General features: G+C 40.4%; 1 protein-coding gene across 1 annotated transcript in view; it reads left to right on the top strand.

Moving 5' to 3' along the window:
* Positions 1–13,220, top strand: part of stt3b (STT3 oligosaccharyltransferase complex catalytic subunit B) — a 115,124-nt gene that overhangs the window by 51,116 nt on the left and 50,788 nt on the right. Inside the window, exon 3 of the mRNA XM_041183713.1 lies at positions 10,198–10,485. Coding sequence (XP_041039647.1) covers positions 10,198–10,485 — 288 coding nt within the window. The remainder of the gene's footprint in view (positions 1–10,197; positions 10,486–13,220) is intronic.

The raw sequence follows: 13,220 nt of genomic DNA, 5'->3' as shown, positions 1-13,220 counted from the left end.
TGAATCAAAACCCATTTCTCCCAAACCAATCTTTGAGCGATGCATTCAACTCTCTAATCTTATTTACCCTGTGCCAATTTGCTTATGGTCAGGTAGTAATCCAGTGATTATTACTTTTTTGGTTCTGCTTTCTAATCCAGTTCCTAGTTGCTCATTCTCCCTCATCAGAACCTACTTTGGCTTATCTATGTCATTGGTACCCACATGGATCATGACAATTGGATCCTTCCTGTCCAGCCCTGAGGAGATGGCCTTAATCTTGGAGGGGAACACAGCCTCTGGGACTAACGCAGCTAACAGTATCGAACCCCCCTAATTATACTGTCCCTAATAACAGCCACATTCCTTCTTACTCTTCTCCTCCGCCCCCCCCCCCCCCCCCCCCCCCCCCAGCACTCGCAATTGAATGGCTCCCTGCACCACGGTGCCGTGGTCAGTTTGCACAACCTCCCTGTAGTCCCTGCTCTCATCCACACAAGATGCACATTCCTTGAACCTATTGGACAATTGCAAGGGCTGAGGGTCCTCCATTGCTACCATCTAGATCCCCTTGTAGTCACACCCTCTTGTCCCAGACAATGAGGCAAATCTGAAGTACCTGGCCTAAGGGGTGTGACTGCCTCTTGGAAGAAAGTGTCCAGTTAACTTCCCCTTTGATGCATCAGTGCACAAAGCTTGGACTCTAGATCATCAACTGAGTCAAAGTTCCTCAAGCTGCAGCCACTAGTGCAGATGTGACTGCTGTGGATCACACTGATGTCCACCAGCAACCACACGCTACAGCTGCAACACATCACCTGCCCTACCACCTTTATTGCGTTTAATTTAACAAAATAGTTTTCAAGTTTAGAAATATCACTCAACTGTTCTCTGTAGTTATAGTAATTTAACTAGATAAGCTATAATGCAACACCTGTATCTCCCCATACAGGTATGAACTACTGCACATGTTTAAAGGGATAATGTCTTAATTCACCAAACAACTGCCTAATTAAAGCCTTGAATGCTCATCAGCTTCTGGAGACTGAACAAAAGATGTACAAGGCTGTACCACCTCCTCCCTCTGCACTGAATTCCCACCCGCACCAAATTCCCAAGTTAACACTTGCACCTCATTGCACTCAGGTCCCATCACGCCACAGAGAATAGTGCTGAAAGCTTGTTTTTCAGATTGGAAACCACTGCTTTTCCTGCTATATGATAATGACTTGGACTTCGGTGTACAGGGCACTTTTAAAATTTACAAATGACAGAAAATTTGGAAGTATGGTGAACCATGAGGAGAGTAGTGATAGATATCCAGAGGACATAGGCTGGTGGAATGGGAGCACATGTGGCAGATGAAACAAGTGATGCATTTTGTTAGGAAGAACGAGGAGAGGCAATATGATCTAAAAGGTACAGTTCTAAAGAGGTACAAGAACAGGGACCTGTGGAGAAGGAAGTGAAGATGTTAGAAAGGTTGCAGAAAATGTTTAAGAGAATGATTCCAGGAACTATAGGCTTCAGTTACAGGGATAATGGAGAAGCTGATCTTGTTCTCTGTTGAGAGGAGATTTGATAGAGGTGTTTGAAATCATGGGGGTCTAGACAGAGTAGGTAGGAGGAAATGGTCAAATAGCTCAAATGGAAGGGTCAAGAACCAGAGAATACGGATTTAAGGTAAATGTCAAAAGAAGCAACAACAACATGAAGAAAAACTTTGTGCTCCAAGAGGTTAGCATCTGCAATGCACTGCCTGTGAGTGTGGTGGAGGCGGATTTCAGTTGTATTTCTTTCAAAATAGAATTGGATAAGCACCTAAAGAGAAAAGAAGTAGCTGGGCTATGGAGAGTGGGAATAGCAGTCACTCTTCTCTGCATTAAATTTAATCTGTCATGTGTCTACCCATTCTAAAAGCCTCCTTGAAGGCTGTCACTATCCTCCTCCTAGGTCAAAATACTTCCAAATTTGTGTCATCTGCAAGTTTGGAAAATGTGCCCTGTACACAGAAGTCTCGGTGATTAATATAGATCGAGAAATGTAGCTGTTAAAAACAGGTCTCATTTGCCTGTTTAGGCAAAGGAGAATGGAGTTTTCTGGTTTGCTGGCCTTTCTCAACAACGGACACTTGAGAAATGGTCATTGTTCTTGCTACGTGTGGAATAACTGCCAGGTTTTCTCATGCAACCAGTCTCTTACGTAAAGTGCTTTGGAGATTGATTATTTGTTACTGGGCTAGTAATCCAGAGAACCTGCTTTCAAATTGCATCATGGCTGATTGAGAATTTGAATTTGGTTTTGAAACAAAATCTGGGGAGAAGAAATGCTGGTTTCCGTAGAAGTGACAATGAAGCTCTTTAATTTCACCAATATCTTTTAGGGAAGGAAAGGTGCTGCCCTCACCCAGTCTGGCCGATGTGATTCCAGTTCCATACTGGCTAACTCTTAACTCCCTTCTGAATTAGAGTTGAAAATAAATGCCAGCCTTTCCTGCGATGTCCATATTCCAAGAATGAATTCAAATATAAAGATGAAGTGTTCAAGAATTGAACTTAAAGTGTGCGAGGCTGAGGAATGAGTATTTGGAATTGCAGATGGCAGATTGAGCAGAATTGACTAAAGTAGTAGTTAAGTACAAGTAGGGAAATGAGTGCTTTAAAAAATAGCATTTGTGTGTAAATTCTTGATGTATACAAGGGAAGCAGAGAAAGAGTGGAGAAAAGAATGTGGCCTTGTTTTTAAAAATGAAAAGTAAGGAACACTAAGTGAACAAGCAACCATATTTCAGAAAATACAGAAGGAACAGTAAATGGTTTTGAAGAAAGGAGCCGGAAGATTTATCTCAAAGAAATGAAGGTTAAAGTTCAAGGATCTAGCAGAAATAGTAATCGTATGAATGCATATGTGCCAGTGAGAACACAAAAAATAAAATGTTAGCAAAAGAACACTAGAATAAGAGCACACCGAATGACAGAAGTCAAACAATATTGCTCATTGTTTTTCCCAGATTCACCTTTGTCCTCGGATAATTAACAGAGTGGACACATGCACAACATGGAGTAATGTCACTCGGTTGCAATCTGCACTTTATCCCCAGTAATGTAATGTGAAGTACATAACTGAATTTTAAATTTCAGTTAAATGCCAACAATTGTCCGTCTGATTCCTGTGAACCAGAGACAGATCTGAGTGGAAACGTCTGCTCAGTGCTGAGGTTTTAGTTTATGGTGCAGTGTGGGAACCAATTAATTTTCATTGACATACCTAGGTTAAAGGCCATAAACACAGGACATCCTGAAGTTGACAAATGAAAAGAAAAAGCTAGAGCTTGAATTAACTGTGTACCTTGAGGTTTTAAGTTTCTAAAATTTAGGAGAAAGCAAAGACTCTGGGATTTTAAACCACTTGTCTGCCTTTCTATTTTTAAACTTGCCCCCTCACACTTCTTACTTACGGTATTTAGAGAAATATGTTGTAATTGATCTTAGCAGACTAATTTTGTTCAAAGTAATTCTACTTTTAATAAAAGTAAATCATGGTTTTACCAGAAATTCCTTAAGAATCAATTTTCTTGTTGACATAAGGTTCTTGAGCCATGTCTCGCTCCATTCAAAATGCACTGACTCCTGACACCGATTGAAAACCTTATTTGCACATGTGCATTAAAGGCAGTGATTTCATCAAAATGATGTCAGGAGTTAGAAGCTCCCCTTTGCAGCACATGTGAGCAAAGTGCTCCCCTACAGTTGCAGTATCAGTAGATGCTGCCTTCAAAATCATTCTCAATCAAAAATGGGAGTATCGGAAGATCGCCTGCTAAACAAGGGAAGTTGCCATACTGACTTGAAATTTGCCCCAGGGTCACTCAACCCAGGAAACTAAAATGACATGCTTAGAGGGCAATTGCCGCACTATACACCATGGTTTCCTGAAGACGTAAGGTTTTTAGAGTAGCTCTCTGATAGGTGTTCAAATGTTTCAGCTATGATGTTCACAATGTGACACTAATTGAGGGAACTGAGCAGCAAAGGAGACCTGACCTGATGACCACCCAATGGAATTTTTTTTTTTTAAGTGAAAACAATTTATTGTTAGGGGAGTATTTTGCAGAAACAACATCTCCCCTAAGACTTTTCTTCATCTCCAAGCAATTTGACAATTTTCATTTGTGGTGTAGAAGTTCAAGTACCATGAATTGTTTCAAAACCCACTCTATTATTTTTAGTCTGACTACAGACCATGCTGAAAGTTGCTATAAAAGTGAACCTATATAGATCTGCAGTAACACTGCAATCAGAATCCCAAAAGTGCAATGACTTGACTTATAAGCCTACTCAGAAAATTCATTTTAATTAGTAAACAAATTTCGACACGTGAGATTTTTTTGGTAAGAAAAATAAGTTTACATGTCACTTGGAAAATAATTAAATGAGTTAGAGGAGCAAAGGAATCTGGGAATACAAATAAAGTAATAGAGTATAAAGTAGTGATGCTAGTTAATAAGGTTATTAAAAAAGCAAACCAATCACTTGGGTTTATTCCTAGACATTTAGAAATGAAAAGTAGAGAAGTACTGCTAAGCATGTATCGAACCCTGTTTAGATCATAAGACCATAAGACATAGGAGCAGAAATTAGGCCATTCGGCCCATCGAGTCTGCTCTGCCATTCAATCATGACTGATAAGTTTCTCAACCCCATTCTCCTGCCTTCTCCCCGTAACCTTTGATCCCCTTACCAATCAAGAACCTATCTATCTCGGTCTTAAATACACTCAATGACCCGGCCTCCACAGCCTTCTGCGGCAATGAATTCCATAGATTCATCACTCTCTGGCTAAATAAATTTCTCCTCATCTCTGTTCTAAAAGGTCTTCCCTTTATTCTGAGGCTGTGCCCTCAGGTCCTAGTCTCTCCTACTAATGGAAACATCTTCCCCACGTCCACTCTACTCTATCCAGGCCTTTCAGTATCCTGTAAGTTTCAATCAGATCCCCCCTCATCCTTCTAAATTCCATCAAGTATAGACCCAGAGTCCTCAAACGTTCCTCATATGTTAAGCCTCCTTGGGAGTACTGAGTACGGTTTTGATTGCCACATTATAAAAACGATATCGAGCCATTGGAGAGGGTGCAAAAATGATTTATAAGTAAGATACCACAAATGAAGTTATACTTATCAGAAAGGAATGTACAAGGTGGGGCTTCTTTGTTTTCTTGGAAAGAGAAGGCTGAGGGGTGATCTATTAGAGATCTTAAAAATTATGAAAGTAGACATATTCCCACTTTGGGGGAGAATGAAACTGGCGGCCATAAATATAAGGTAGTCACCAAGAAAGCCAATAAGGAATTGAGAAGGAAGAGAGTGGTGAGAATGTAGAACGCTTTACCACATTGATTAATTGAGGGAAATAGTTTCATGCATTTAAAGAATAAAGTTGAAAGGGAGAAGGGATAGAGGACTATGCTGATGAGAGTTAGAAGAGGAAGGATGGCAGGAGGCTCGAGTGGAACATACAAACTTCATGGACTGTTGAATGGCCTGTTTCTGTGCAATATATTCTATGTAATACGTGAATTGCCATTGCTTTAAAGTAGAATTTGGGATCAAGGAACAACTGTGAAAGCACAAATCCTGCTCATGCACAGCTATCATTTGTTACCAAACCAGCCCGTATTCGATATAGGCCAGTGCTGGAAGCAACAGGTATCTTAAGCTGGGAAGTAAATTGGGCTTAAGAACTGTCATTCATATTTTATCAAATCACTTGCAAATAAGGAGCTTGATGTTTGTTACATTAACTGCTGTCTACTGGAGTTAGCAGTATATTCAGACATGCCAGTATAATAGAAAATTAAAGTGTTACATGGCTAATTGAATCTTGAGCAGTGGCTTCATAAACTATGTATAGAAAAATGAGATAAAAGCAAAAAAACTTCAGATGCTAGAAATCCAAAACAAAAACACCTGGCAACACTCAGCAGGTCTGACAGCATCTGCGGAGAGGGATGCAGTTAACATTTCGAGTCCATATGACTCTTCACCAGAGCTAAGGAAAAATAAAAAAGAGGTGAAATATAAGCTGATTTAAGGTGGGGTGGGACAGGTAGGGCTGGATAAAGGGTCAGTGATAGGTGGAGATTGCCAAAAGATGTCATAGGCAAAAGGACAGAGGTGTTGTGGGTGGTGATATTAGCTAAGAAATGTGCTAATGGTGACATTAATGGTAGAAAGCAGGACAAGCAAGGGACAGATAGCCCTAGAGGGGGTGGGGTTGGGGGGAAGGGATCGAAATAGGCTAAAAGGTAGAGATAAAACACAGGATGGAAATACATTTAAAAATAATGGGAATAGGTAGGAAAAGAAAAATAGATATAAATTTATTGGAAAAGGGGGATCGGAAAGGGGTTGGGGATGGAGGAGAGAGGTCATGATCTAAAGTTGTTGAACTCAATATTCAGTCAGGAAGGCTGTAAAGTACCTAGTCGGAAGTTGAGGTGCTGTTCCTCCAGCTTGCGTTGAGCTTCACTGGAACATTACAGCAGTCCAAGAACGGACATGTGGGCATGAGAGCAGGGTGGTGTGTTGAAATGGCAAGTGACAGGGAAGCCTGGGTCATGCTTGTGGACAGACTGAAGGTGTTCTGCAAAGTGGTCACCCAGTCTGCATTTGGCCTCTCCAATGTAGAGGAAATCGCATTGGGAACAGCGAATGCAGCCCTCAAATGTGTTCAAAGTACCCTTAAATATACCATAGGCATATTAATTTCTGTAAGGATGTATCCCTGATTATACAATGGCCTTCTAATCATGTGTGTATACTCATGTATAATAACTGCATAACATGCAAATCTAAGTTTTGAGAACCTAATAAATGAGTTTCAGTAAATTTTAAGAAGATTTATTGCTTCCCCACTCACTAAATGCCTGAATGATAAAGCAACTTGTTTCCAAGTCTCTGATGCTGCTCTGAAGCAGGCTGCCAACATATGAATGTGCACAGTCCAATGAAGAACACTCACCAGTCAGATGTCAGCTGACTTTGATTCAGCATTTCCCTATGGTGACTGAGTCAGAATCTGTAAATCTTGAGGATAGTGAACTCAACCTTGGCCTGTTGCTATGGTGCAATGTGCTGTGTTGGGTTTGCCTCATGTATCCTTGCATCTGCTACTTGACAAACTTCAAAATAGCAGTTGGGAACTTGCCATATCCAGAAACTGTTGCCATTTTGTAGCTTTCATTCAAATGTTTGCTTGTGCTATTACTGATAAACAAGTTTGAACAGCCTAATTTTGCATTTACACATTCTCATCACTAATCACTGTTAACTGGATTATGTCGCAAGAATTTGCAAATTACCAGGTAATGGTTTGAAAATCATGGCTTAAAATGTCGCTTGCCATTTCAACACACCACCCTGCTCTCATGCCCACATGTCCGTTCTTGGACTGCTGTAATGTTCCAGTGAAGCTCAACGCAAACTGGAGGAACAGCACCTCAACTTCCGACTAGGTACTTTACAGCCTTCCTGACTGAATATTGAGTTCAACAACTTTAGATCATGACCTCTCTCCTCCATCCCCAACCCCTTTCCGATCCCCCTTTTCCAATAAATTTATATCTATTTTTCTTTTCCTACCTATTCCCATTATTTAATTTTACTTTTTGAAGTGTTGAAGGTCTGACTTGATGTTATTTAAGTCGCCCTTAGTGATTTTTTTAAACATCTTTCAAAGTGCAAAGTTTTATTCACAAGATTTTAAAAATAAACTTCATTTTTAAGAAGCATTCCAAAAAGTGATACAAGTATTCAGAAGGAATGTATTTCTGTGTAAAAGGCTGAGGGGGATGGTTTTGCCTGGTATGTGCCAGCATAGACATGTTTGACCATGGTAAAGTCTATAAAAGGTTGAAAGAAGGAGCCTGGTACATATTTGCAAGACTGGCCCTTTGCGTCTATTCTAGATTTGGTAGTAACTTTATCAGCTTGTCTTGACTGCTAGTCGTACTCATAGAGTCATAGAGGTCTACAGCACAGAAAAAAGCCCTTTGGCCCATCAAGCCTGCGCTGCTCAAACTTCTTAAATATTATGAGGGTTTCTGCCTCTACCACCCTTTCAGTCAGTGAGTTCCAGATTCCCACCACCCTCTGGGTGAAAAAATTCTTCCTCACATCCCCTCAACCTCCTGCCCTTTATCTTAAATCTATGCCTCCTGGTTATTGATCCCTCCACCAAGAGGAAAAGTTTCTTCCTGTCTACCCTATCTATGCCCCTCATGATCTTATACACCTCAATCATGCCCCTCCTCAATCTCCTCTGCTCCAGGGAAGATAACCTCAGTCTATCCAATCTCTCCTCCATAATTAAAACTCTCCAGCCCAGGCAACATCCTGGTAAACCTCCTCTGCACTCTCTCTAATGCAATCACATCCTTCCTATAATGCAAATTCCAGAACTGCACACAATGCTCTAGCTGTGGCCTAATCAGGGTCTTATACAGTTCCAGCATAACCTCCCTGCTCTTATGTTCTGTGCCTCGGCTAATAAAGGCAAGTATCCCAATACCTTCATAACCACCTTATCTACCTGCCCCGCTATCTTAAGGGACTGGTGGACATGCACACCAAAGTCCCCCTGATCCTTGGTACTTCCCAGGGCCCTACCATTCATCGTGTATTCCCATGCCTTGTTTGTCCTGCCCCAGTACATCACCTCTCCCTTATCCAGATTAAATTCCGTTTGCCACTAATCAGCCCATTTGACCAGCCCATCTATATCCTCCTGTAATCTAAGGCTATCCTCCTCACTATTTACCACCCCAACAATTTTTGTGTCATCCATGAACTTACTGATCAACCCTCTTATATTCAAGTCTAAATCGCTTATATATACCACAAACAGCAAGGGACCCAACACCGGTCCCTGTGGAACCCCACTGGACACAGGCATCCAGTTACAAAAACACCCCTCGACCATCACCCTCTGCTTCCTGTCACTCAGCCAATTCTGGGTCCGATTTGCCAAATTATCTTGGATCCCATGGGCTCTTACCATTGTTATCAGTCTCCCATGTGGGGCCTTATCAAAAGCCTTGCTGACGTCCAAGTAGACTACGTCAAATGCATTGCCCTCATCTACACACCTGGTCACTTTTTCAAAAAATTCAATTAAATTGGTCAGACATGACCTCCCCTTAACAAAACCATGCTGACTGTCCTTGATTAATCCCTGCCTCTCCACATGTAGATTAATTCTGTCCCTCAAAATTGCTTCCAAAAAACTGGATATCAGTGAAGTGCTTCCTGTATAAGGAGCTGTTAAGAATGAAATGGCATACAGAAAGCCGACATAGGCTTTGGAGTTGATGCAACTACGTTACATCTGTTGCCTTCAAAATGTCATAATGAGCCACTGCTGAAACGTATACAAGGAATCTTGTTAAAATTTATGAGGGTGGGTAGTTTGGAAAGATTAGCATGAAGATATCAGTGATTACATCAGTCACAAACCAGCATGCTACTTTGCCAATGCACTAGCCTGTTTGTGGAGGCTTCTGAAATGATGTATAGAATTTTAAGGATACTGATTGAAGCATATGTTGACCTCAAGCCCCAGTTTGTGTGTGTTTCAGTTTAAGCAGTCATGGGGATGGAGGTTGGGGAGATGGGTTTTTCACACAAGTTGAACCCCATTTCACTATAACTGGTCAGTGCTATTGTCAACGATGGCCACAGCCCAAATTGTGTTGGGCATCTCAAAGTCGGTAATTTAGATTCCCCTGATTCGAGTAATTCCACAAAATTATGAATTCCATCCACTTTCCTTTGCCCGCACTATAGGCAACTATTCCTTCAACTACCTAAACCTGGAATTCCTTCCTAAACCCCTGCCTTACCACCCTTTTTTCAATGCTCCTTAAAACCATCTCATTGGCCAAGCTTTTGGCCTTCTGACCTAAAATCCCGTGGCTCAGTGTCATTCTGTCCGAATACTCCTGTGAAGCTCCTTTTGATGTTTTACTATGATTGTGTCCTTATTATGGATTGTTTCACAATGCCTTTAGGAGTTGTGCTGTAATATTTTTAAAAAAGCACCAGGCTTACTTTTAAATGTTTGAAACAGTTTTTAAAAAAATCAAATCTGTAGGTTAGAAATATTTAGTTAATTTAAAACTCCTATATAATTAACAAATGTATCTTTTGTCTCCATGCAGGTGTATCCTGGCTTGATGGTCACGGCAGGCTGTATACACTGGATTTTGAATACGCTTCATATAACAGTCCACATCCGGGATGTCTGTGTCTTTCTAGCACCTGTGTTCAGTGGTCTTACAGCAATATCAACCTTTCTTCTCACTAAGGAGCTCTGGAACCAAGGGGCAGGACTATTGGCTGCCTGCTTCATCGCCATAGTACCAGGCTATATATCACGATCAGTAGCAGGCTCATTTGACAATGAAGGAATAGCTATTTTTGCATTACAGTTTACATATTACCTGTGGGTAAGTCATCCATATAAATATAACTTAAATCCAGAGAGTGATTTTCATGTAAAATCAATAAGCTCTCTTTTTTTGATGGGGTGGTAATGCTGGTGGGAGGTGGGTGGAACTGAAACCACTCTTAATATGGCACCAACCATCTAAATGTTAGGACATTTTGTTTAAATGAAATGTTCCCAGTTGGCACCAAAATTGCATTGTAAGTTAGTATGGAAAAACATTTGTGTTTCCCAGGTTGTAACCGAAACACAACTTGTGGGTTGAGATTAATTCGATACGATTCGTTTTTATTACTCTAATGGATGTTCAAGGTCATCATGGTAATTTTGTTTAATTTAAAACCTAAATATCTTACTGTAATTTTTAAGTTCAAGAACTGGGCAACTGCTCAGGTCAGTTTTGATGTTTATAGCTGGGAATGATAAACATGATTAAGAACATTTCTGATTCTTGAAGGTGAAAACGCTCTTAAGAGAAGGGAACTTGACAATGGCTAGGTGAAATGGACAGGATACCCTACAGGAATGGCTAACACTTCAGATTCCTAACCATCTCTAAACAAATTTTTGTTTTGTTTCGTAAGTGTATTGTCCAAGTTTTAAGGGTCATTTTTTTTGCAATCCTGGCAAAGTGGCATCAAGTGAAGCTAAGTACACCAGCAAAGCTGGCCAAAAGCTAAATGTTCACAATTTTCAGAGTTAGTCAATTTAAAACATTATCACAAGCTCTTAGACCCCTTTGGATCACGAGCTAACCTAATCTGGATGCGGAAAATCTAGCTATTTCAGTTTCCAAAGATGTACCAACTAAAGATACTGCTGAACAATTAAAAGTAAATGGCTGCATTTGTGGGCCTTTAAGGCTCAAAAAGCATGTGTGCATTTGTAAGTCTTCACCAAGGCTGGGCAAAGAAGGGTGGAAAGTAGTATGGGGAGACTAGTAATCCAGAGGCCCAGACTAAGGATCTGGGAGCATGGGTTCAAAACCCACCATGGCAGTTGGTGGAATTTAAGTTCAGATAATAAAAATCATGAACATAATCCTAGTCTCAGTAATGGTGACTATGACAACTATCATTGTTGTAGAAATTTGTCTGGTTCACCATGTCCTTTAAGGACATAGCCATCATTACTTGGTGTGGCCTAAATGTGATTCCAAGCCCACAGCAAAGTGGCTGACTCTTAACTGCCCTCTGAAATGGCCTAGCAAGTCACTCCGTTGTATCACAGTGCTACAGAAAAGTTTAATCACTTTTCCACATCCACAGCACAGACAACACTACCTTCCACATCACTGTTGGGGGAGAAAATGGGATCTAAAGAAACTTCCTGTAAACTTCATGAGTGTAAACCACAAAGGAATACATTAGGATGGGAGCTACATCAGTAATGCCAGGAGGGAGGGGGAATAAATCGCTCTGTGCCAGGACTGGTTTAGTGTTGCAGCACTGCACCAAGTGCTTCTCTTAATTCTGCAACTCAATGTGTTTTTGTCACCACCAACACCAAGCCCTGTAGGACTTCACCCAGTATTATATGGCCTGTACCGTATTGAATAGAAGGTCAAAGTCTATATTTTTACAATTATTTTTCAGTTCTAGTGGATATTGTACATAACTTTAATAGGCGGGTGTGAAAGTTTTCTGAAATCCTATTTAAACTAATACATATGCATTATTTCAGAGCTCTTCAGCTGACTGTTAGGAACTGCTTGAATTCCAATCTTTAAGGTGTCATCGGACCCTTGTGATGAGTTTAATTGTTATCTTTTTAAACCACCACCAGCCTTCTACACTCTAATTCACAAACTGATGTGATTGTCAGTTTTCACATAGGGCAAACTCTGGCCATGAAGCAACACATAAATGCAAGATTTCACTTTTGTCTCATAGTCATGCACATAAGTCAAAAGATATGTTGCTATTTATTGGAATGGGGGTGGCTGGCATTTTATCAAATTGGTTTCAATTATATTTCAATTCTCTTTAAGATAAGGCAAGTAGATCTCCTCATTTTCATTTTTAGTGGATTATAACTGGCATTTAAGGAGGTGGCAAAATGTCTTAAATCAAAATTCCGTCAGTTTCTTCAGAATAAATTTCCAGTCCCTATTCAAACTTTGAAAGCTACTTTTGCTATCTTTTACCCTCTACTACTTATGGTTTTGTACCTTTTGTAACAAAAAAAATGCTGTGACTGGATAGATCAGAAGTTAGTGTCCCGTCCTCCTGAAGTGTGACCCAGCTGGTAAGAAGTTTGAAAAAAGTGGCCTAGTTTCATACATATTTGACCTCAATCCAAAAAAGACTAAAGATCTTCTATCACTTTGGTGCAAGAAGTCTGGGAAAATTTGATGTTCTACTGCTCAGAAAAAGGATTGCTGTTTTTCTTTTTACAAAAGTATTAACGTTAACAGGAGGTTTGAATGTATTAAGACAAGAAAACTAGTGTGGTAGCAAAGTGCTTGCTACTGGACTAGTAGTAATCCAGAGGCCTCAACTAGTGATTTAGAGATTGAGTTCAAATCCCACTATGGTGGTTGGGGAATTTAAGTCAGTTGGTTAAATCTGGAATAAAAAGCTAGTGTCGGTAATGGTGACCATGAAACTACTGGATTGTTGTTAAAAGTCCAACTTGCTTCCTTTCCTAAAAGTCATTAGTGAACCCACCGCCCTTGCCCAGTCTGGCCTAAATGTGACTTCAGACTTACAGCAAGGTGATTGATCCTTTGACTGT

This window comes from Carcharodon carcharias, chromosome 3, assembly GCF_017639515.1.
Source record: "Carcharodon carcharias isolate sCarCar2 chromosome 3, sCarCar2.pri, whole genome shotgun sequence".
Taxonomy (NCBI): Eukaryota; Metazoa; Chordata; class Chondrichthyes; order Lamniformes; family Lamnidae; genus Carcharodon; species Carcharodon carcharias.
This window is presented reverse-complemented; position numbering and strand designations above follow the sequence as displayed.